The 25,490-nt window shown below is 45.0% G+C and overlaps 1 protein-coding gene across 1 annotated transcript in view; it reads left to right on the top strand.

Moving 5' to 3' along the window:
- KCMF1 (potassium channel modulatory factor 1) overlaps positions 1–25,490 on the top strand; it is a 143,558-nt gene that overhangs the window by 90,093 nt on the left and 27,975 nt on the right. The window contains exons 2-4 of the mRNA XM_073598051.1: positions 5,424–5,591; positions 12,090–12,229; positions 24,688–24,792. Of these exons, the coding sequence (XP_073454152.1) occupies positions 5,424–5,591; positions 12,090–12,229; positions 24,688–24,792 (413 nt within the window). The remainder of the gene's footprint in view (positions 1–5,423; positions 5,592–12,089; positions 12,230–24,687; positions 24,793–25,490) is intronic.

The raw sequence follows: 25,490 nt of genomic DNA, 5'->3' as shown, positions 1-25,490 counted from the left end.
TTCCTTGTAATAGGAATGAAAGTGATCCTTTTTTTTTTTTTTTTAAGTGTAAAAATAAATAAAATCAAATAAAACAAATAAGAAAAAAAAAATTTTTTTTTAAAGTGCCCCGTCCTGACGAGCTCACGCACAGAAGCGAACGCATACGTCAGTAGCGCCCGCATATGAAAACAATGGTCAAACCACACGTGCGGTATCACCGCGATCGTTAGAGCAATAATTTTAGCCCTAGACCTCCTCTGTAACTCAAAACATGCAACCTGTAGAATTTTTTAAGGGTAAAAGTTTGATGCCATTCCACGAGCGGGCGCAATTTTGAAGCATGACATGTTTGGTATCAATTTGCTCGGCGTAACATTATCTTTCACAATATAAAAAAAAAATTGGGCTAACTTTACTGTTGTCTTATTTTTTTTTTTTTATTCAAAAAAGTGAATTTTTTCCAAAAAAAAGTGCGCTTGTAAGACCGCTGCGCAAATACAGTGTGACAAAAAGTATTGCAATGACCGCCATTTTATTCTCTAGGGTGTTAGAAAAAAAAATGTATAATGTTTGGGGGTTCTAAGTAACTTTCTAGAAAAAAAAACGTGTTTTTAACTTGTAAACACCTAGTCTGAAAAAGAGGCCTGGTCTTTAGGTAGTTAAGTGAAGGAGGAGTAGTATATAGTGCCCATAGATTAAAAAAACTATGTGAACACCTTTTACTTTTTCCCTTGCTTTCAGCATTTCCCTGAAAGTACAAGGAAAAATCTAGCAGGGACTGATGAGAATGTACAATATACAGTATATGTAAAGTGCTGTGTAAATTGTCAGCATTTATAATACTTCAAATAATAAAAATAATAATCATAGTGTTATACAGTGGTGGAATTACCAGGGTTGCAACAGTAGCACTTGCGACGGGGCCCTGGAATTCTGTCACTGTGGGGGGGGGGGTTAGCGGACAGCGTGTCTCTCATGGAACAGCAGCACAGAGACATTGGCATTGACTTTCTATTTCCCCCTCCGTCCATCCTCTCTTGCACGGGATGACAGAGGACACACAACTTTTCTGCTCCCCCTTCTCCCTCCTCCCCTCTCCTGTGTGCTTCGTGAGAAATGTGAGCTTGTTAGCTTCATACTTGACTGCCCGCGGAGCACACGAGAGAGGAGGAGGGAGAAGGGGGAACAGATCAGCTGTGTGTCCTCTGTCATCCCATGTGAGAGAGGACGGACGGAGGGGGAAATAGAACGTCGGTGTCTCTGTGCTGCTGTTCCATGAAAGACACTCTCTCCGCTCAGAGCCGTGCTGTCCCAAGAAGGCAGACGGCTCTGATGGGCACTAAAAGCATTCACTGATGGGCACTAATAGCATTCACTGATGGGCACTAATAGCATTCACTGATGGGCACTGATAGCATTCACTGATGGGCACTGATAGCATTCACTGATGGGCACTGATAGCATTCACTGATGGGCACTGATAGCATTCACTGATGGGCACTGATAGCATTCACTGATGGGCACTGATAGCATTCACTGATGGGCACTGATAGCATTCACTGATGGGCACTGATAGCATTCACTGATGGGCACTGATAGCATTCACTGATGGGCACTGATAGCATTCACTGATGGGCACTGATAGCATTCACTGATGGGCACTGATAGCATTCACTGATGGGCACTGATAGCATTCACTGATGGGCACTGATAGCATTCACTGATGGGCACTGATAGCATTCACTGATGGGCACTGATAGCATTCACTGATGGGCACTGATAGCATTCACTGATGGGCACTGATAGCATTCACTGATGGGCACTGATAGCATTCACTGATGGGCACTGATAGCATTCACTGATGGGCACTGATAGCATTCACTGATGGGCACTGATAGCATTCACTGATGGGCACTGATAGCATTCACTGATAGAAGGCACTGATAGCATTCACTGATAGAAGGCACTGATAGCATTCACTGATAGAAGGCACTGATAGCATTCACTGATAGAAGGCACTGATAGCATTCACTGATAGAAGGCACTGATAGCATTCACTGATAGAAGGCACTGATAGCATTCACTGATAGAAGGCACTGATAGCATTCACTGATAGAAGGCACTGATAGCATTCACTGATAGAAGGCACTGATAGCATTCACTGATAGAAGGCACTGATAGCATTCACTGATAGAAGGCACTGATAGCATTCACTGATAGAAGGCACTGATGGACACTGATAGAAGGCACTGATGGACACTGATAGGCCACATTGATGAGCACTGATAGGAGGCACTGATGGGTGGCATTGATGGGCACTGATAGGTGGCATTGATGGGCACTGATAGGTGGCACTGAGGAACACTGGGCAGTATTGAAGAGTACTAATAGGTTGCACTGATGGATGCTGTTAGGCGGCATTAATGAGCACTGATGGATGGTGCTGATAGGCAGAATTGATGGGCACTAATAGGCAGCATTAATGAGCACTGATAGGCACTAATAGGTGGTATTGATGAGCATTGATAGATGGCACTGATTGGGGCACTGATTATCAGTGTAAACAATTTACTGATATTCTTGACAGTTAACGGCAGTCCTTTCCTAACACAGACACGGCATCGGAGGAAAGGGCTGCGGATAACCAGCAAGTCTATTTAAATGTGATCAGCTGATCACATGGTAAAGGGCCGCTGTGATTGCACTGGATGCATGTCCCAGGGGGCATTCGGGAAGCACTTGGGAGGATGTCCATGGACACCCTCCCAAAATTGGAAGCCCAGGGCTCGGATGGAAGGGGGACAGGGGGCCCATCATGGTTTCTTGCACCGGGGGCCCCAAAGGTTCTAGCTACGCCTCTGGTGTTTATATACTATATTGCACTGAATATGCTATCCTGTTATCTCCCCCTTCCTGATATGGGAGTTATTGCATGTTTAGGCAAGTGTTGATAGTTTGCTGTTACAGGTACGTTGTCTGGCCTGCCTGTGCCACCCGTCTGCAGTGACTCTACTTTGGGCAGGCGGAAAGTAGATTTACTGCAGACATGCAGCACAGGCAGGCCAGGCAACGTACCTGTATGCCGCCTGTCTTTGTGTCCGGGTGTGCATATGGGTGTAACATGCTTTTAAAGGTGACCTGTTTGATTGCTTATGGTGCTGCTCAAAGTAGAGGTGAAGGCATATCCTCGTGTCCCAGAACATGGGGTGCAGGCTTGTCCTGATACCAATCCAGGGGGTTGGTAAATGTAAAGAAAAAAGAATCGCTGCTAATCCTGACCAGCCCAGGTGAATAAACAATACATAGCAGCCCACCGGGGCTTAATTATAGGGTGGGTGGGGCAAAATGCATCATGGTGTGTGGTTTGGTGGAGCTATGTAGACTGAGGCATGTAGACTGAGGCCATTCTTTTTCATTTATTCACCTGAGCTGTTTGGGAGTAGTGGCGATGCTCCTAAAGGTAAACATATGCTTTAACCACTAGTCGACCTCGTTGGCTCTCCTGCGCAAATCGCCATAGCTATACGGTGGCATACACACTGCGGGAGCGTGCACGGGGGTCGGGCAGACTCTCTGTCCGCCTGCATCCCGTGATCGCCTAGTGCAGAGCAGAACGGGGAACTGTCGCAGGTAATCGGGAACAGTGATCTGTCATGTCCCTGCCAACCCATCCCCCCTACAGTTAGAACACACCTAGGGAACACAGTTAAACCCTTCCCTGCCAGTGTCATTTTTGCATGGATTACTGCATTTCTATGGCCCTGATCAATGTAATAATGTCATTGGTCCCCAAAAAGTGTAATTTGGGATCAGATTTGTCCGCCACAATGTCGCAGTCCCGCTAAAAATCGCAGATCGCCGCCATTACTAGTAAAAACATAAGTCCTTAAATCTATCCCATAGTTTGTAGACACAACAAGTTTTGCGCAAACCAATCAATATACGCCTATTGAGATTTTTTTTTTTTCAAAATTGCACGACCGCACAATTGTCCATTAAAGCAACGCAGTGCCGTATCACAAAAAATGGCCTGGTCAGGAAGTGGGTAAATCCTTCCGGGGCCGAGGTGGTTAAAGTCGGAATCTCTCCAGAGTCTGGACCAGCCGAGTGATGTCAGTCTTTAGCCTGATATAGCTATATCTCTATGTATATGTGTTTCTTATATGGTGATATCTGTAAATAACTATGCCGTTAGAAGTTAAGGAAATGCTTTTGTTGAAACTCAAATTTGTCCTTTAATTTGTCAGCTGCCACTATGTTTTTGTGAACATGTGAAATTTGGTTTACCTCTTCCCACCGGCCGCACGCACATATACAGCCTCTCAGTGGGTGCACTTTAACACCGAACGTCTGCATATATGTGGCTATATATGAACAGTTTACTGAGCTGAGAGCACGTTCACTGTGCGCTCCCAGCTCAGTAACCAAAGTGTCAAGGAAAGCAGCTAATGCATATTTGCAATCGACAGCCAGTCACAGCGGTCACATTAGAATGCCTGCCTCCCAGCATTTTGATCCATCAAGAGGTGGCAGCAGGAAGGGTTAACAGCCCATCTTATCTCTTAAAAGAGAAGTATGGGTTTGGGGGTTTTTCCTCCATCATATTTACCTAGGTGTCCCCCTGCGCCTCTACACTGAGAACCAAGCAATCGATCATCACCGATGGCTCGGTTCTCACAGCTCCCCGAGCAGAGAGCTGCTGTCTGTCAATCAGCAGCTCTCCACTCTGCTCCTCCACGCTCACTGGAGCGCTGGGCTGAGGAGGGGGCAGAGCGGGGTGTCTCAGGCTCTCAGCGGCTCACAGAGTCTGAGACATGCATCAGTCCAGCCACCTGGCAGATCCAGACTTCCATTGTCGGGATGACGCGGTACCTGGATTGATTTCTGTGACCTCAGCAGAGAGCAGACTTCAGTCCGCCCTTTGCTGAAAACGGGTTACAGGAGTGCAAAACGCATTGCACTCCTGTGGCCCATAGGAGAAGCCTAGCCAAATGAGCTTTGGCTGGACTTCTCCTTTTTAAGACTGCTTTCACGCTGCTGCAGTGCAGTTTTTTTCACACCATGGGTGCAGCGCAGTTTACTCCTGTGTGTTTGGAGTGGATTAGCTCACCAAAGATACAGCTAACCCACTCCAAGCGCAGCTAACCCACTCCAAGCATGCAGGTAAGCTGTAGTGTGGGAAACCGGCAGTGTGAAAGCAGCCTGAGGCCTACGTCACACAGGCGATTAATTGCTACTCTGCCCAAAAAGTCATGTTTGTTTGCCTAAACACTAATTTGACACAGCAAGAGAGTGACTTCTTTCTGGTCTGGCCAGTACGTATGTAACACCATAGAAGGCGAGTGGACCTAGAATCTCTAGTGTGATGTGAGCCCAATGCTTCCTATTTTAAACCGTTTACGTTTTCTTTCTAAAAAACTGTTTCATTTTCTTCTGTGCAGGTGTCAGCTGCGATGCATGTTTAAAAGGAAACTTTAGAGGCCGACGATACAAGTGTTTAATTTGCTACGATTACGATTTGTGTGCATCTTGCTATGAAAGTGGTGCAACGACGACAAGGCATACAACTGACCATCCAATGCAGTGCATATTGACAAGGGTAGACTTTGGTATGTATTATATTTACATTTTTTCTTCTATCACTACAAGAAAAATACTGTCTTGATTTGTACAATACAGGAAATCCTTACCTATCACTGGAAAGTTATCACAACAGATGCAAGGTTGGGGAGGAGTGTTCATCTCCCTAACAGTCTGGGGAACATGGTCACTGATGGAAGCCAAGCTCCCTATCCAACTTCTTAGTGCTCAGAGCAGTCAGATTCTCCCTGCAGCAGTGGACCCCTACATCTTGAAGGGACACCCAATCAGGGTACAGTCAGTCAGTGCCATGGTGGTGGTCTACATCAGCCATTAAGGAAACACCAGGAGTTTGGCTACCTTGAAGAAAGCAAATCAGATCATCTCTTGGACAGAAATTCACTTCCCAGCGATTTCTGATTCCTGTTGTCCACTCCTGGGATGTGGACTGCAGAGTATCTCAGCAGCCATTGCTTGGATCAAGAGAAATGGGCCCTTCGTCCAGATTTCTGCAATATGACATGCAAAAAATGAGGAATTCAGTATGTGGACATCTGAGCCCTCAGATTCAGCAGGAAACTACAGTGAGGGAAAAAAGTATTTGACCCCCTGCTGATTTTGTTCGTTTGCACACTGACAAAATAATGATCAGTCTATAATTTTAATGGTAAGTTTATTTTGACCGTGAGAGACAAAATAACAAAAATATCCAGAAAAACGCATTTAAAAGGTTATAAATTGATCTGCATTTTAATGAGTGAAATAAGTATTTGATCCCCTATCAATCAGCAAGATTTCTGGGTGGGTCCCAGGTGTCTTCTATACAGGTAAGGAGCTGAGATTACCTGTATAAAACACCTGTCCACAGAAGCAATCGATTCATCAGATTCCAATCTCTTCACCATGACTAAGACCAAAGAGCTGTCCAAGGATGTCAGGGACAAGATTGTAGACCTTCACAAGGCTGGAATGAACTACAAGAGCATTGCCAAACAGCTAGGTCAGAGGGTGACAACAGTTGGTGCGATTATTTGCAAATGGAAGAAACACAAAATAATTGTCTTCCTCAGTCTGGGGCTCCATGCAAGATCTCACTTCATGTAATTTCAGTGATCATGAGAATGGTGAGGAAATCAGCCCAGAACTGCACGGGAAAATCTTGTCAATGATCTCAAGGCAGCAGGGACCAAAGTAACCAAGAAAACAGTTGGTAACACACTACTCCGTAAAGGATTAAAATCCTTCTATCGCCCACAAGGCCCCCTTGCTCAGGAAAGCACATGTACAGGCCCGTGTAAAATTTGCTGATGAATATCTGAATGATTCAAAGGAGAACTGGGTAAAAGTGTTGTGGTCAGATGAGACCAAAATCAGGCTCTTTGGCATCAACTCAGCTCACCGTGTTTGGAGGAGGAGGAATGCTGTCTATGACCCCAAGAACACCATCCCCACTGTCAGACATGGAGGTGGAAACATTACGCTTTTGGGGGTGTTTTTCTGCTATGGGGACAGGACAACGTCACCACATCAAAGGGACGATGGACGGGGCCATGCACCGTCAGATCTTGGGTGAGAAACTCCTTCCATCAGCAAGGGCACTGAAAATGGGTCGTGGATGGGTATTCCAGCATGACAACCCAAAACACACGGCCAAGGCAACAAGGGAGTGGTTACACTTTAAGGTCCTGGAGTGGCCTTGTCAGTCTCCAGACCTTAATCCCATAGAAAATATGTGGAGGGAGCTGAAGGTTCGAGTTACCAAATGTCAGCCTCAAAACCTTAATGACTTGGAGAGGATCTGCAAAGAGGAGTGGGGCAAAATCCTTTCTGAGATGTGTGCAAAACTGCTGGCCAACTACAAGAAATGTCTGACCTCTGATTGCCAACAAGGATTTTACCACCAAGTACTAAGTCATGTTTTGCAAATACTTATTTCACTCATTAAAATGCAAATCAGTTCATAACTTTTTGAAATGCGTTTCTCTGGATTTTTTTGTTCTGTCTCTCACTGTTAAAATAAACCTACTATTAAAATTATAGACTTCTCATTTCTTTGTCAGTGGGCAAACGTACAAAATCGTCAGGGGTTCAAATCCTTTTTTTCCTCACTGTACCTCTGCTTGTTGCCAGAACCAGGTTCCTTCTAGCTCTACAGCCTCATACCTTGATAATACACTGGTCTCAGTTCAGGCTTATTTACGCCTTCCCTCCAGTGTGACTCCTACCTGGTCTACAGGGGTGCTTACAATGATCAGCTTTTATCCATTTATGTAAAACCTTTATCCAAAAAGGAAAAAAATGGTTTGTTACTGCTTAGAATGTATTAGCTGGAGTTTGGCTTCAATTTGTTAGCGTATTTAAATGTGCTTCCGCATCCAACACTATTCCCCCCCCCCCCCCCCCCCCAGGCTGACTGCTGATTTTCTAAGGTGTTTCTGTGCTCCTTCATCCAGAGTGAGGGCACCCTAATACAGGAGGTGTGTTATTGTGCTCAGATCACCAGGTGCAAACAGAGGGGGGAAAAAAAAGGAAAGGAAATCATCTAATAATTGGGATTGAGGAGCTCTCATTCAACGTAGCCTTTTTGGTCACCATCATGTCTGCTAGTGATGTTTCTGATCTGGTGTTCCCTTTCCTGTTTCTCTTTTTTCATTTATTTTAGTTTTTCTGCATCACATTAAAAGCACAAAATTGGGGGGAAAATGCCCTTTGCATTTGCAAATAAGATGCTTTGTATCAAAAGTATTGTTTTATAGTAATTTTAAATTGGCCAAATTTATAGAATAAAAAGTATACCTTTTTTATATACAATATAATTACTTTTTTAAGCTAAAAAATAGAAAAAGCTCTTCCACACAGTACAGTTTGTAAATTGACACATTTGCAGTGCCTTAAAGTATTCATACCCCTTGAAATCTTCCACATTTTGTCATGTTACAACCAAAAACGTAAATGTATTTTATTGGGATTTTAAGTGATAGACCAACACAAAGTGGCACATAATTGTGAAGTGGAAGGAAAATGATAAATGGTTCTCAATTTTTTTTTTTTTTTACAAATATCTGAAAAGTGTGGCGTGCATTTTTATTCAGCCCCCTTTACTCTGATACCCCTAACTAAAATCTAGTGGAACCAATTGCCTTCAGAAGTCACTTAATTAGTAAATAGAGTCCACCCGTGTGTAATTTAATCTCAGTATAAATACAGCTGTTCTGTGAAGCCCTCAGAGGTTTGTTTAAGGACCTTGGTGAACAAACCGAATCATGAAGGCCAAGGAGCACACCAGACAGATCAGGGATAAACTTGTGGAGAAGTTTAAAGCAGGGTTAGGGCACTACCGGCCCTGGCTTTACCCATACCGTATACTCCTGTATTCTTTTATATGCAAGTACTTAAAACTGACTCAATTGACCTTGTCTGTTGTGCCCATTTCAACACTAGTCCTAATTATACATTGTTCTTTATAGATATCCTATAGTGTCCGCCCCTGAGGAAGTTTTTTTATACACGAAACGCGTCGCTAATTCAGGATGTGCTATACGCCATAATAGGATTACATCTAGATTAATGTGTATCCAGCTCCATCATAATACAATATCCTCAATATTGTTTAACCAGTAGTCTTTTCTTGCTGCCAAGTCTATATATATATATATATATGTATATACGTGAATTCATACGATTATGTAAAACAATTTTTATAATATTATTGATTGTCATATATTTTCATGAATTTATGACTTTTGCCGTGTGCATTTATATTATGTGCTAATTCTTTATACAATATGCACTACTGTAATGAATGTTATGCGTTTATATTTGACATGTTAATAAACATTTTCCAATTTATCTTGACCTAACCTGTCAACCACCTCATTTAAAGTCTCAACTTCCTTCTTGTTTCCCCAAATCGGGGATGGAGGCACAGCTGTGCTTCATTTAAAGTCCCAAAAATGCCCCCCTATTTTTTTTTCTCACGGAGCACTGATCAATCCATCATCCGAAAATGGAAAGAGTATGGCACGACTGCAGATCTACCAAGACATGGCCATTCACCTAAACTGGCAGGCCGGAGAGCATTAATCAGAGAAGCAGCCAACGGGTAACTGGTGGAGCTGCAGAGATCCACAGCTCGGGTGGGATAATCTCTCCACAGCACTACTATTAGTTGTGCACTCCACAAAACTGGCCTTTATGGAAGAACGTCAAGAAGAAAGCCATTGTTGAAAGAAAGCCATAAGAAGTCCCATCTACAGTGTGCGAGAAGCCATGTGAGGGGGACACAGGAAACGTGGTAGAAGGTGCTCTGGTCAGATGAGACCAAAATTGAAGTTTTTGGCCTAAAAGCAAAACGCTATGTGTGGCGGAAAACTCACACTGCACGTCACCCTGAACACACCATCCCCACCATGAAACATGGTGGTGGCAGCATCATGTTGTGGGAATGCTTTTCTTCAGCAGAGAAAGGAAAGCTGGTCAGAGTTGATGGGAAGATGGATGGAGCCAAATACAGGGCCATCTTGGAAGAAAACCTTTTTATAGTCTGCAAAAGACTTGAGACTGGAGCAGATGTTCACCTTCCAGCAGGACAACGACCCTAAACGTACAGCTAGAGCTACAATAGAATGGTTTAGATCAAAGCATATTCATGTGTTAGAATGGCCCAGTCAAAGTCCAGACCTAAATCCAACTGAGAATCTGTGGCAAGACTTGAAAATTGCTGTTCACAGATGCTCTCCATCCAATCTGACAGGGCTTGAGCTATTTTGCAAATAACAATGGGAAACAAATGTCAATCTGGATGTGCAAAGCTGGTAGAGATAGCCCCAAAAAGAATTGCAGCTGTAATTGCAGCAAAAGGTATTGACTCAGGGGGGCTGAATACAAATGCATGCCACACTTTTCACATACTGTATTTATCGGCATAAAACACGCACAGGCGTATAAGACGCACCTTCATTTTAAGAGGGAAGTTTCAGGGGAAAAAAAATATTTTTTTAATAAATGTTTTTAAGGCAAAATAAGGGACAGTGCCCATTAATGCAGCCTGATCAGTGCCCATCTACAGCCTCAATGCAGCCTGATCAGTGCCCATCTGCAAACTCACTGCAGCCTGATCAATGCCCATCTGCAAACTCACTGCAGCCTGATCAATGCCCATCTGCAGACTCTATGCAGCCTGACCAATGCCCATCTGCAGACTCTATGCAGCCTGACCAATGCCCATCTGCAGACTCTATGCAGCCTGACCAATGCCCATCTGCAGACTCTATGCAGCCTGACCAATGCCCATCTGCAGACTCTATGCAGCCTGACCAATGCCCATCTGCAGACTCTATGCAGCCTGACCAATGCCCATCTGCAGACTCTATGCAGCCTGACCAATGCCCATCTGCAGACTCTATGCAGCCTGACCAATGCCCATCTGCAGACTCTATGCAGCCTGACCAATGCCCATCTGCAGACTCTATGCAGCCTGACCAATGCCCATCTGCAGACTCTATGCAGCCTGACCAATGCCCATCTGCAGACTCTATGCAGCCTGACCAATGCCCATCTGCAGACTCTATGCAGCCTGACCAATGCCCATCTGCAGACTCTATGCAGCCTGACCAATGCCCATCTGCAGACTCTATGCAGCCTGACCAATGCCCATCTGCAGACTCTATGCAGCCTGACCAATGCCCATCTGCAGACTCTATGCAGCCTGACCAATGCCCATCTGCAGACTCTATGCAGCCTGACCAATGCCCATCTGCAGACTCTATGCAGCCTGACCAACGCCCATCTGCAGACTCACCATCTCCCATCAGTGCAGCCTGATCAGTGCCGGAAATCACCGAGATGTTCACTTGTCTCTCGCTCGGCTCTTGCAGTCGCTCAGGCCTGCCTCCACCACCGGCATTGGACCAGCTGCTATGATGAACAGAACACTGGTGCAATGGCGGGGCCCAAGTGAATTCCGGCGGTGCTCGTCCCCCCTCCCCCTCCGAGGTAACGTTTCGGCATATAACACAAACCTGTGATTTTTTCCCCCCTATTTTCAGGGAGGAAAACGTGTGTGTGTGTGTGTGTGTGTGTTATACGGTATTTATGTGTAAAAAAAATTTTGAAAAGCATTTATCATTTTCCTTCCACTTCACAATTATGTGCCAATTTGTGTTGGTCTATCGCAGAAAATCCCAATAAAATACATTTACGTTTTTGGTTGTAACGTGACAAAATGTGAAAAATTGTAAAGGGGTATGAATACTTTTTCAAGGCACTGTGTGTCCAGGTTAAACGTCCAGCCTCTTTGACATCTTTTCTACCCCCAGCCTGCTTATTATCAGCATAATCACCTATGTCCATTGAACACTGAGGTGGCTCCAGAAGCCGTAACGCTGATCCAGAATAATCTTCCTGGCTTTGCATTATGGTAGAGGTGAATGAAACATAGAAGCAGCTAAATAAAGTTACAAATACTATGCGAGATAAAACCATAAATTTACACATTTTTTAATTGTGCATTTTTTGTTTCTAAACAGATTTATATTATGGAGGGGAAGCCTTCTCTGTAGAACAGCCACAGTCTTTTACTTGTCCTTATTGCGGTAAAATGGGTTATACAGAGACCTCGCTACAAGAGCATGTGACTTCAGAGCATGCAGAAACATCAACAGAAGTGGTAAGTACATTTGGCTGTACTATATTCAAAGTGGTAACTCACTAGGAAACTAGAGAGCGTGAAATAGGTGAAATACTAATGTAAGTACATGTGGTAATTTGTCAGAAAATTTCACTAGCTTTGATTTAAACTGTTTACTCTTGTCGAACGACCAAATGACAGCCAGTATTCTAATACCCCTGTCATTGGTTATATCAAATTAAATTACATTGAGGGACTCCAGAACGCAACTAGCTAGTATATTAAACCTAATTTGTCTCAACAGCTCAAGTTAAATAATAATAATTTAAGCTTAAAGTGGTGTTCCGGCCGAAATTATACTTTTTAAATAAAAATACCCCTATAATACACAAGCTTAATGTATTATAGTAAAGTTAGTCTGAAAACGAAGGTCTGTTTTGTTAGTTTATAGCAGTAGTTTGTTATTTTATGAACTTACAGCAGGCCGTGGGCATCTGAAGCCAGACTGTATTTCTTCCAGGATCTCATCCTTGCAGATCTCGCACATGCTCAGTGCAGCACAAGCAGTGTAATAGGTTTCAGGTCAGGTTTCCATAGCAACGGCAGTTTCAGAGGAAGTTGCCGCCCCTTCCCAGAAGGCATTGCAAACAGGAAATGAAGCAATGGGCCGCGGCCAGGGAGGAGGAAGTAAAAAATGAATATAGCAGATATACAGTAGGTGCTGAGAAAAAAAATTAAAAAAATATCCAATTTGTTTACAGTGCACAGTTTAGTGAGGGATGCTGAAGAGTTGTAAAAGTGGGTGGAACTCCACTTTAATAAAGGGTTTTGCATATGTTTGCAAATACACATTTAAGCCCTGCTGTCACACCAAGGCAGCTCTGTGAATTGTGGTCCCTAACTCAAAATTCACTAAATATGGGGCATATAGAGCAATGTATAAACGAAGAGTAGGTTCACCTAAAGTCAGCCTTTTCTTCCTCAAAGGGACAGCAAAACACCAGAAGTCCAGACATGTGCAACATAAAAAACAATAAAGTGTATTCCTAGCACAACTCATTAAGTGCACGAACTAAAGGTGCCTCCATGTAACTTTGGTGTATTTTTCTTGTGCTTAGGAAGGCCATCTTATTCTGGGTGCACCCAGGGCCATCTTAAGAGCATTATAGGCCCCAGGGCAATACAGTGCACTGGGGCCCTGTCTACACTACACTACACTATATCCACTGACCACTACACTACACTCCACACCACACTAACCTACCTGATTCCTATACAGACCACTACACTACACACTGACCTCTACACACCACACCACCCTACCTAATTTCTATACTGACCATTACTACACAAACTACACTACCCACAGACCACTACACAATACACTACATACTGACTGCTACACAATACTCTACCCACAGACCAATGTACCACACACACACTACACACCACACACAATACACTATACACAACACATTACACTATACACTGACTTTATGGCTGCTTCCTCTCCCCAGACCACAGCTACCCCCCCGGCCAGCAACAAAACTCACGAGTGAGTCTCCTACCTTTTTTTTTTCTTTTTTTAATGATCTGCTCTGCCTCTGCGCCGCCACCCGTCACACTGCCAGACTTCCTGCACCAGCGGGGACATGATCGGTGACCCAGAGAGGAGAAGAAGACATCGGGCACAGACTACATGCCCCGGCTGGGACATGATCGGTGACCCAGAGAGGAGGAGGAGGAGAAGACAGCTCACAGTGAAGGCTAGCCCCGCTCTCCCGCGATTGAGGACAGGCCAGCCCCACCTGCCGCACATGACCCCTTTCGCCCAATTGCAGGGCGCCAGGGGCCAGCCTGAGACTGGACATGGTGGCCGGAGTGCGGGGTCACAGAAAATTGGAGCGAGGGTGACACAAAGATGCTTGGCTGGGGTCGCTGGGCAGGTGGGGCCCCCCAGACAAGTGGGGCCCCCGGGCAACTGCCCAGCGTGCCCAATGGAAAGGCCTTAATAATAATAGGCCTTTTTAACTGGCCTACTTTCTATATTATAACTTTCTTTATTAGAATGGGTATCATGGATATTTACCTATAGGTAAATTATTGCATCATATAGCTCTCTTTTCTCAATGATACTTACTAGTTATATATATATATATATATATATATATATATATATATATATATATATATATATATATATATATATGTACAATCCATGCCTTTATACCTTCATGTTGTTTGAGCATTCACCCTCTTATTCCTAGGGGGTCCCTCCTTAGGCCGAGCCTACCCATTTACTTTCTATCCCTTCACTCCCCTTTCTTTTCTGGCCCTTCCCTTTCCTTTCACTTCCTTTTTTTTAATTTTCTTTCCCCGCATTTTCCCTTCCCATTTCCCATCCCTTTCCCTACTCTCCCCTCCCTCCTTCCCCCTTTCTCCCCCTCCTCGCCCCTTCCCTTTCCCTTCCCTCCCCCTACTCTCCCTTCCATATAATTACCTTTTTCTCCCTCCCCCTTTTTGTCCCCCTCCCTGTTCCTTTCCCATTCCTCTCCCCTCCTTTTCTTTCGCTCTCTCTCATCATCTCTCTTTCCTCAGCAGTCACAATCCCTTCTTGAGTTAAATAGACTTACTTAGTCTTACATATGAACCATTATCACTATCATGTTACATACGTCCCCATGGTATTTGAATACTACCCTGATTTTGTACTAGTACCACCTGTTGGGCCCTAGTGGCAGTATCTGTTTAGCTTTTTTCACTTTATTCATTGTATGTCTTATATATTTTAGTAATCTGTTCTGTGCTCCTGAAGAAGCGCTTTGGCGTCTAACATGTTGAGCGAATTCCTGTTACTGATTACTATCTCTGCATAGCTCCTCTTCAAATATAATATAACCATATGTAAATTGAGTATTCCAGTTACTGTCTAATTGCATTCTACAATACAGAGCTTTGTATGGAGTGTATATATTGTAAATGTATGGCCATGAACTGATTTTTGTTTTTGTCTTTTTATATTTTTAAAAAACATTCTTTAATAAATTGGATTTTTAATTATATTAATTACAGTGATTATTGTGCCAATAAAGTCCAAAGCCCAATCTTTCTCTCTCTATACGTACTATATCGGGACGTGGCACCTAGCATTATCTATGTATCCACATTACCACTATGTGTTGATACCTCATTAATTCAACATTTAGCTTGGCTGGCAACCGCACAGCCTCATCCTTCCCCTCTAGAGAGGAATTGTCTGCCACAATGTCAGTTCATGGGCAGAATTTCTGGCCTTTGTTGAGGCCTTGGACAACAGGGATCACAGCTAAACCTCTTCAACCTCCCTTCCTGCATTAATCTTTGACTTTGCCCCTGAGCCAGACACAGTGCAAGAGGAGGAAGAGTTAGCTGTTAACCTTCTGAGGCATCAAATTAGAATAATACACATGTTAGACATTTCCTGTAAGCTCAAAGAGTATTATTTAAACTTATTTAAGCTCTACGTTCTTGTTTAGCATTGGAGTAGCTGGAGTCTGCTTGCCCAAAGTTTTTCAGAATGGGGTATCTAAAACTCCCTACACTAGCTAGTACCTTTTTGGTCTAGGTGTTGGTTGAGTCTGTCCTCTATGGAGACTGGCCTCACTCAGGGAAGATATTTTTTTTTTTCTCCTCAAATGCTTCGCTCAACAAGATCTCCTTTTGTGGAAAATCTTCTTAGGAAGTGGGTAAACCCTTTCTTCTCTTAATAGGACCCTCATGGCCCTTGTGGAGAATAGTTTCATGTTTAAATATCTGGTAAATAAAAAACCTCCTTAGGACTATTTTTTTGACTGCCATGCAACCTGTGGATCTGTCTATGGCAGTCTATCAGACCATTGCTAGGTGTGGACTGTGTATGGTCCAGAACCATAGCTCCATCCTGACAGATCACTCTGTCCATAGTCTGCAAAAACATTTTGCCTTCTGTCCTACAGAAGTTATGTGCGAATGACTTGGAGAATACATGTTGACAAGTTTCCAGATTAAGCATTATATTTGTACTTGGAGTCTCTAGAATATCATGTTGGAAACGGTATAGGGGAAAACGTGAAACGTGACCTGGGGTGTGCCATAGTCACGTGGTCACTATGCCTAAAGGGGGCAAAAATAAAGACAGTAGGATGATCCAGCAAAAACAGATTTATTTGAAAGTAATCGTATGAGCATTAATCAGCCAAATGCATGAAAGCCCGTGACATCTCAACATGTGGATCCAGGACATATCTGGAGAAATGTGCTGAATTTCATCTACCCAACTTCTTTATAATGTGAGCAGGGACCCCTTGGCGAGAAGCAGTGGAAGCCGCCACTATCCTGAAAGAATGACCAGAATAAGGTACAAGGTTCAACCCTAGGTTTGACAGTAGTTTGCGGTAATATTTCGTGAACTGTGCTGCAGAGAGGGGAGCATAAGGGAAAGGTAACAATGGACTATCCCTAGGTTTGTCTGCTGTTAGCACCATGAGCTGGTCCAAAAGTGTGACCGGGCACCAAGCATTACTGGTCTTGAAAAATGGAATGTCCATACCGGCTCCTATCTGCTGCGTCTTGCACGCGTCCAGATGCAGTTGGAAATAATCAGGGTAACTAACTGGCTGATCAAGAGACTCCGGGAATTCTCCCCAGTACGAGTGAACTCACCCGGTCTGAGGAACCCATAGAAAGCTAGATATATAGCCGCCTTGAGGATCAAGCTGGGTAGCTGCCCAAAAGGAGACCTGGCCAGCAAATCGGACATACCCTGGAAAATATGCCCCGTGATGGGGGGGGTCTGCTAATCGTGAAAGGAGGACTACTCCTCTGAATTCCCTTAAGGATGGCCTTGACTGGATGAGCTGCAAAAATGGATGACCTATTTGGGTCCTGCAAGGACAAAAAAATGCTGGATTCCTGCCAGATAAATCTTGATAGTGCCATAGGATAGCTTGAGCTGTGGCAGAAAGCAACAAAAGCAAGAAGATATTGAATGTCGTGGCAATCAATTGTAAGATACTGGGACTGGAAAACCTGTAAGGTATTCCAGGCCGTGTTGTATGCCTTCCTGGTGTTAACTGATAATGATAATCAGGGCTGCTGCGTCGGCCCAGTGGGAATCTAGTCCATCATCAGTAGCGAGAAAAGCGAGGACGGTGTGGCACAGGCATCTGCATCTGATAAGAGATGAAATGCTTACAGGAAAAGAGGGGGGAGAGGGCAGGCTTAAGTACAGCCCGACGACTCCTACAAATACAGGCTGACCTGCGGTCAGCATTCCCATTTGTACAAATGTGCACTATTTCCAGGCTCAAATGCTGGTCAGTGGAACTCTGCAAGATATGCCTTGAGTGGTTACCCATTTGAAGGTGAACTCTTCTTTGGTCCCACCTTAGATAAGTATATCTAGGATATTATGGGGGCATGGGACATGTAGTCCTGGGCAGAAAAATTTGGGGCTTCTGAGGGCCTGCATCCACATACGGGCTGCCGCTTTCCTTGCCAAGAATAGCGTCTCGTGCAAAAAGGTACGGAGGGGTTTTCTGTGTCTAAGCCCGGCAACAGACCGAGTAGGCACAGTTTTAGGTCTAGTGTAGCAGGAGAGCCTGCATCTGATCATGCAAGAAGCGGATCACCTGTATCCAGTATGTTTGGATAGTTGTGCAGGACCATATAAGGTGCTAGAAGGAGCCTGGGGTGTGGTCACATCGGCGGCACCCTGGATAGTACAGGAGGAGGTCTATGGGAGTGGATCTGCGGGGTTCCAAGTTTTTGTAGTGCCACCTGCCACACCCTCCAGTGGTGTGTCAGCATGTCCATGTCGAGGTGAGGGGAGCGTCTAGTGAACGGAGCTCTGAGGACTGACTGAATCGGAGTATGGGCTAGGTCATCAGGGTGCTCACACAGTAGTGACTGGTATCGAGGTCGCTCACTTTTGTCAAAATGAAAGAAATGGGACAGTTGGGAAGCAAGGTAATACTCCTGAAAGTCTGGAAGGGCAGCTCCTCCTAGCGTCACCGGGTTTTTTAAGGTTTTCCAAGATAATTTGTGTCTACTGTGCCCCCATTATAAATGAATTAAGAATAGATTTGATTGTCTTGAAGAATTTTTGTGGTGTGTGTATATATAGGTGAGCATGCCACACCAGATAAAGTATCTTTGGGAGGAGTATCATCTTGACTAAACTGATGCGTCCCATAACACCTAGGGGAAGTCTCGCCCAATTCTGAGTTTTGGTCTTGATCAGGGCATACAAAGGTTCAATGTTTGAGTGTATAGTCTGCGAGTGATCTAGTGACCTGCACACCAAGGGTACTTGATCACGGAGACCCTTGGGAGGGTCAGAGGAGCGGACGGGGAGGGGAAATGGTCAATCGGAAGGATCTGGGACTTAGACCAGTTAATGCTCAGGCCCGAGTGGGTACCGATACATTCTATAGAATGGAGGGCTGCAACCAGAGAGTGACCAGAGTCCGCCAGATACAAAAGCGTATCATCGGCGTACATGCCAATCTTTTCTTCCAGATTCGCTATCTTGAGACCACGGATTCTAGTATCTGCACGAATCATAATGGCCAATGGCTCTACAGCCAGTGCGTATAGCATAGGGGAAAGAGGACAGTCTTGTCGGGTCCCCCTTTCTAACGGGAATTGGTCAGAAAGCCAGCCGTTCACAAACACTGGCCCTTGGAGATTGATAGAGGAGCTGAACCCAGCGGATAAAGTTGGGGCCAAATCCGAATCCCGAAAGGCACTCCCACAGGTAGTTCCACTCCACAAAATCGAAGGCCTTGGCGGCATCCAGAGCTACCACGACCCTCGAACTGATTTTCATCATGGGACCCCTGAATGTTCATGAATAGGCGGCGAATATTCATTGCAGTATTTTTCCCTGGCATGAAGCCAGTCTGATCAGGGTGGATCAGTGACAGAATGACCTGGTTAAGGCGGGAGGCTAAAATCTTGGCCAGTATCTTTATGTCAACCTGTAGCAGGGAAATAGGTCTATACGATTCCGGGTATTTAGGGTCCTTTCCAGGCTTAGGGATTACCACAATTTGGGCCTCTTTCATGGAGGGGGGTAAAATACCTGTATCAAATATGGATTTGTACAGGTCATAAAGTTTAGGGATTAGAATTTCAGAGTAGGTGGCATAGAATTCGAGCCATCTGATACTGGGGCCTTAGATACGGCCAAGCAGGAGATAGCCTCAGAGATATCCTCCTTAGTGAGCTTCCAAAAGGTCAAGCTGATCTTTGGTTAGTTTAGGGAATTTAACTCCCGCTAGGTAGTCCCTGGTCTCTGGGGAGTGTGAGTGACACGGGAAGTGTAGAGTGTACGGTAGAATTTCCCAAATTCCTCCGCCACTTGTTGCGGATCAGTGATGTCGTTCCCCTGCGGATCTAAATGAGTAAGATACGCAAGTAGTTTGCCCGATCTTTCTCCATATTCAAACGCCCTTTGTTTACAGAAAAAGATGCGTTGTTTAGCTTTTTCAATGTGTAATTGGGAAACCTGTCGCGCCTGAATTTTAAGATTATTGGCAGTGCTGGACGAGGAGTCCCGATGGAACACCTCCTCCAACACCTGCAGATGTTCTGTATCCTGTTGGACAATTTTCGACGACCTTTTAACTCTGTTAATACGCATGGAAAGAAGGGAGCGGGTGTGGATTTTAAACATCTCCCATACCAAGTCATATGTGGTTGAGTCCCTGTTGGCTGTGAAATAATATTGTAGCTCTGCAGGAGGGATGTCATCTTGGTCCGTTAGAGCAGTCAGCCAAAATGGGTTCCACCGCCAAGATGGAATAGGGGAGGCTTTCAGGAGCTGGAGTGTGATCCAGTAGGAGGCGTGATCCGAAAGTATTCTCGGAGCAAATCCCACATCTCCCAGTTTAGGTGTCAAGGACTTTGAAATTAAAATGAAATCGATATGTGACATCGTGTTGTGACTGGCTGAAAAGCATGAGAAAACTTGTGTGCGGATGCTTGTGACGCCAGGTGTCAACAATAGCGAAATCAGTCAGCATGCGGTCGGTGGGTCAAGGGGAGGGTCCAGTGTGCCCATTTGGTCTAGAGCAGGGATGAGGGTCATATTTAAGTCACCCATCCATACTGCTGGTATAGAGGGCTATTGCATCATAAAGGCAAGACCCTCCATAATTACAAGCGAGTTGTATGGGGGAGGGACATAGCAAGCTAGTATCAGGATAGGGGATCCGTTAATGGTGGCATGTATAAACACATATCTGCCCTGCTGGTCCGTTTGTAGCAACACTAGGTCAAAGGGAACCCTTTTTGCAACCAGGATCGACACCCCTCTGGAATATGAGGTGTGGGTAGCGTGATAGGCCCAACCTATCCAAGGTTTTTTAAGAGAGGATTGTAGGTGACCCGTAACATGAGTTCCAACTAGCGTGATAATGTCAGCACGATGAGATTTGAGGAATGTCAGGACGGCTGTATGTTTGATCTTATTGTGCAAGCCTCTGACGCTCCACGTAAGAAATTTCAAGGAACTTATGGCGGATATAAGGCATGTATAATAGACCGCAGTTGTACCAGGACCAGCAAAGCAGAGATAAACACATCAGATAACATAAAACACAGTGACATCCAATATCGATAATGTATGTATGGCAATAGCATAAACAGGCATTTGGAAATACGTTGGTGTAAAGAAACAAATACCCATAACAGTTTTCCCCCCACTCAGTCCACTGCCGCCCCAACTCGGCATGGACATAGTACCCCATAACCAGGTATCATCTGGGGACATCCAACGGGTAGGACCCAATGGAGGCAAGGGACTTAGTTTCAAGGAAGCATAGATACCCATAATGAAAAGAAAAAAAAGGGGGAAAAAAACAGTCTGGTAAACGGGGGGTGACAAAGTTCACGAACCTCCTATGGGGGCGACTTCTTCTCTGAGAAGTGCATGGGGTGTAGGAGCCACAAAGGTACAACGCCATTGTAGCTATGTAGGAGGGGGGCCCCTATTGCCATCAGGACAGTTAGTAAAGGAGGAAGTCTCAGCAACGGTCAGTGTACTATCTTCCACTGGTCCCTCTCAAGCGTAGGGAGAGCGAGGACCACAAGTCCGTGAGATCACCCGAAGGCAGCAGGCCTACTGTGAGTACCAGGGTAGTATGTGGAAGGATTTCTAGTCTCGTTCCCATGCTCCACCAGGGGCTATACGCAAACAATACACCCACTGAGGGGCGAAACATTAGGATGAAAATGTACAGCATTGCAGGTATAGGGGGGAGCAGGGGGGAGAAGAGAAAAGTACTCGGACAGCATGGCATGGTCAGGCTGAATGGTCCCTCTGATCGATGCAAGTGGATGCCAGTTCGGGGTCTTCAAAGAAATGGGTCCGGCCGTCACACTCCACGCGACGCTTTGCAGGGTACAGCATAGCGTTTTTAAGGTGTAGAACGCGGAGGCGTCACTTGACATCTTGGAACCTGGATTGTTGTCTCTGTACCTCATTGGAAAAGTCCGGGAAGATGGCCACATGTGTGTTGGTATGGGGGATATTTCCCTTTTCTCTAGTTAGACGGAGGATCTTGTCTCTGAAAGTTAGGAATTTCGCTATTGGGGTACGCGGTGGGGCTCCTTGGGGAGGAGGACGGGCAGGGATTCGATGGGCTCTCTCCACTGCGAACATCACCGAGAATGCGTCTCTGCCGAAGTTTCATATCAGTAAGTTTTCGAGAAAGCTCGCCGGGTCGTTGCCCTCAGCAGCCTCGGGAAGGCCAATAAAGAGGAGATTACATCTTCGGAGGCGATTTTCCATATTGTCCTGCTTCGCACTAAGCTGTTGTAGCTGACGGCGTACCTCGTGAGTAGTGTGTTGTAAGGGGTGCAGGATATCCTCCGCTCTACCAATACGGGTCTTCGTCTCCGCAACGCGGTCTCTGAGTAGAGAGATCCTGCCGGATAAGGGATACATCAATTTTGACCTCCTCAATTTTGGTGGTGAGCATGCTCTGGCACAGGGCGATGGCATCAAGCACCTTGTTAGTGGCCACCTCGGAAAGTTTCGTGTCCGAGGAGGTGCCGGCACCATCTTTGGCCTGTTGGTCTTCTCCAAGCCTGCGGTATTTAGTAAGCTTATCAGCAGCCTCGGAGGTTTTTTTTGGCACAGACATATTGCAAAGGTGGACAGGAGGGTCCCCGGGTATACCAAGATAGCCGCTGTCTACTAGGCCGGATCCTCAGTGTCTTCCTCCCGCCGTGGTTTAGGAGCAACATCGTAAGTTCTGCAGGCAGTGGTCAGCCAGCTATAAGGTCCAGCAGCTGTAGGAGAAAACTGGACTCAGAATAGTCAAGAACACCTGTGGATACTTGCCTGGGCCGTTGCAGGGTGTAGCAAGATGGCCGCCGGTCCGGGAGCTAGGCCAAATCCACAGACTGTCCCCCAGGCAGCCACAGGGGAAAGAGGCACCGCTATAAGGGCTCCAGGCAGTCCGGTGGCTGTGTGAAGCAGAAGCCGGGCTCTGAGCATCCAGGGAGGGCAGGCAAACCTGTGAGAGCCGCCGCCGGGTGGAGCAAGATGGCCGCCACTTCGGGAGGTAGGCCCAATCCCCAGTCTTTCCTTGCAGCTGATGCAGGATGGTGAAGAGGGCCTGCGATGGCGGCCCAGAGCGGCGCTCTGACAAGCTGGTAGGCTCTAAGGATGGCGCTGGAGAGAGGGCAGGTCCACAGGTGTGTAGATGCTGAAAGGTAAGCAGGATTGAGGCAGGATGGTGAGTACAGCAGTGTGGGTAAGTGGAGCTCTCACAACATGTGTCCTACTCCATTGCTTTCCAGGGCACGCCCCCCCCTTCTGATCATCCTTGAGATGGTTCTACACCTTCATTTGAGTCCAGCTGTGTTTGATTATACTGATTGGACTTGATTAGGAAAGCCACACACCTGTCTATATAAGACCTTACAGCTCACAGTGCATGTCAGAGCAAATGAGAATCATGAGGTCAAAGGAACTGCTTGAAGAGCTCAGAGACAGAATTGTGGCAAGGCACAGATCTGGCCAAGGTTACAAAAAAATTCTGCACTTAAGGTTCCTAAGATCACAGTGGCCTCCATAATCCTTAAATGGAAGACGTTTGGGACGACCAGAACCCTTCCTAGAGCTGGCCGTCTGGCCAAACTGAGCTATTGGGGGAGAAGAGCCTTGGTGAGAGAGGTAAAGAAGAACCCAAAGATCACTGTGGCTGAGCTCCAGAGATGCAGTCGGGAGATGGGAGAATGTTGTAGAAGGTCAACCATCACTGCAGCCCTCCACCAGTCGGGGCTTTATGGCAGAGTGGCCCGACGGAAGCCTCTCCTCAGAATAAGACACATGAAAGCCCACATGGAGTTTGCTAAAAAAAAAACACCTGAAGGACTCCAAGATGAGAAATAATATTCTCTGGTCTGATGAGACCACGATAGAACTTTTTGGCCTTAATTCTAAGCGGTATGTGTGAAGAAAACCAGGCACTGCTCATCACCTGTCCAATACAGTCCCAACAGTGAAGCATGGTGGTGGCAACATCATGCTGTGGGGGTGTTTTTCAGCTGCAGGGACAGGACAACTGGTTGCAATCGAGGGAAAGATGAATGCGGCCAAGTACAGGGATATCCTGGACGAAAACCTTCTCCAGAGTACTCAGGACCTCAGACTGGGCCGACGGTTTACCTTCCAACAAGACAATGACCCTAAGCACACAACTAACATAACGAAGGAGTGGCTTCACAACAACTCCATGACTGTTCTTGAATGGCCCAGCCAGAGCCCTGACTTTAAACCTAATTGAGCATCTCTGGAGAGACCTAAAAATGGCTGTCCACTGGAACTGGAGAGGATCTGCAAGGAGGAATGGCAGAGGATCCCCAAATCCAGGTGTGAAAAACTTGTTGCATCTTTCCCAAAAAGACTCATGGCTGTATTAGATCAAAAGGGTGCTTCTACTAAATACTGAGCAAAGGGTCTGAATACTTAGGACCATGTGAAATTTCAGTTTTTCTTTTTTAATAAATCTGCAAAAATGTCAACAATTCTGTGTTTTTCTGTCAATATAGTAATATAATAGTAATAATAGTGCTGTGTATACATTAATTAGGAAAAAAAATTGAACTTAAATGATTTTATTAAATGGCTGCAATATAACAAAGAGTGGAAAATGTAAGGGGGTCTGAATACTTTCCGTCCCCACTGTATGTATGTATATATATATATATATGTGTGTGTGTGTGTGTGTGTGTGTGTGTATATATATGTGTATATATATATATATATATATATATATATATATATATTAATAGCAGGTGTATTAAATGCTGTAAGTAAAAGTACAGTTTTTTGTTTTTTTTTATTTTATATTGCCTAACATTTTTAGTGTTTTTTTTTTTTTTTGTTTTTTTTTTTTTTTTTCGTGTGCATGTCTTCATCTGATGGACTTGTGTAGTAATTTTATATGCTTGTTTTTCTGCAGATTTGTCCAATTTGTGCAGCGTTACCAGGGGGAGATCCGAATCACGTTACAGATGATTTTCCTGCCCATCTTACACTTGAACACAGAGCTCCCAGGGGGGATCTAATATCCTTTTTTTTATTTTTTTATTTTTTTTTTTTGTGTATTCTGTGTGTTTTTACCTTTTCATTTTCTGACTTGTGTTTACACTTCATTAGAGCCAATAACTATAAGACCCCTTTCACACTTGGGCGGTTTTCAGGCGCTTTAGCGCTGGAAATAGCCTCTGGTAAGCTCCTGAAAATCGTCTCCTATTCATTCCAGTGTGACTTTTCACACTCGGGCGGTATGCTTGTGGGACGTTCCGAAAAGTCCTGCAAGCAGCATCTTTAGGGCGAGTTGGGAGCGCTGTATTTAGCGCTCCTAAAACACCCTGCCCATTGGAATGAAAGGCAAGGCTTTGAAAGCGCCACAAAACGGGAGTTTTTAAGCCTTTTTTTTTCGGGTTAAAAGCACCCCGCTAGCAGCCGAAAAGTTCTACTTAAACAGCGCTAAAGCTTGGCGCTAACGGCCAGCGCTTTCAGTGTGAAAGCACTCTTAGGCTAAGCCACAACTAAATGACCAATATTTTGCAGAAAAACAAAATAAGAAAACTTTCACATACTGCTTTTTCGTTTAATAAATATGGTTTAGTCTTTTTTTTCATCATTTGTTGCTTATAAGAATCGCTGATCTGCAGACATTTGAAGCTTGCATGAATCCCAGAAACTGCTGCTTATCATCCCTCAGGATGAGTTTCCTGATGGTGACAATAGTGGACTATG

This window comes from Aquarana catesbeiana, linkage group LG01 (genome assembly GCF_042186555.1).
Source record: "Aquarana catesbeiana isolate 2022-GZ linkage group LG01, ASM4218655v1, whole genome shotgun sequence".
Classification (NCBI taxonomy): Eukaryota; Metazoa; Chordata; class Amphibia; order Anura; family Ranidae; genus Aquarana; species Aquarana catesbeiana.
Note: the sequence above shows the minus strand (reverse complement) of the source record. Positions and strands in the feature narration are given on the sequence as shown.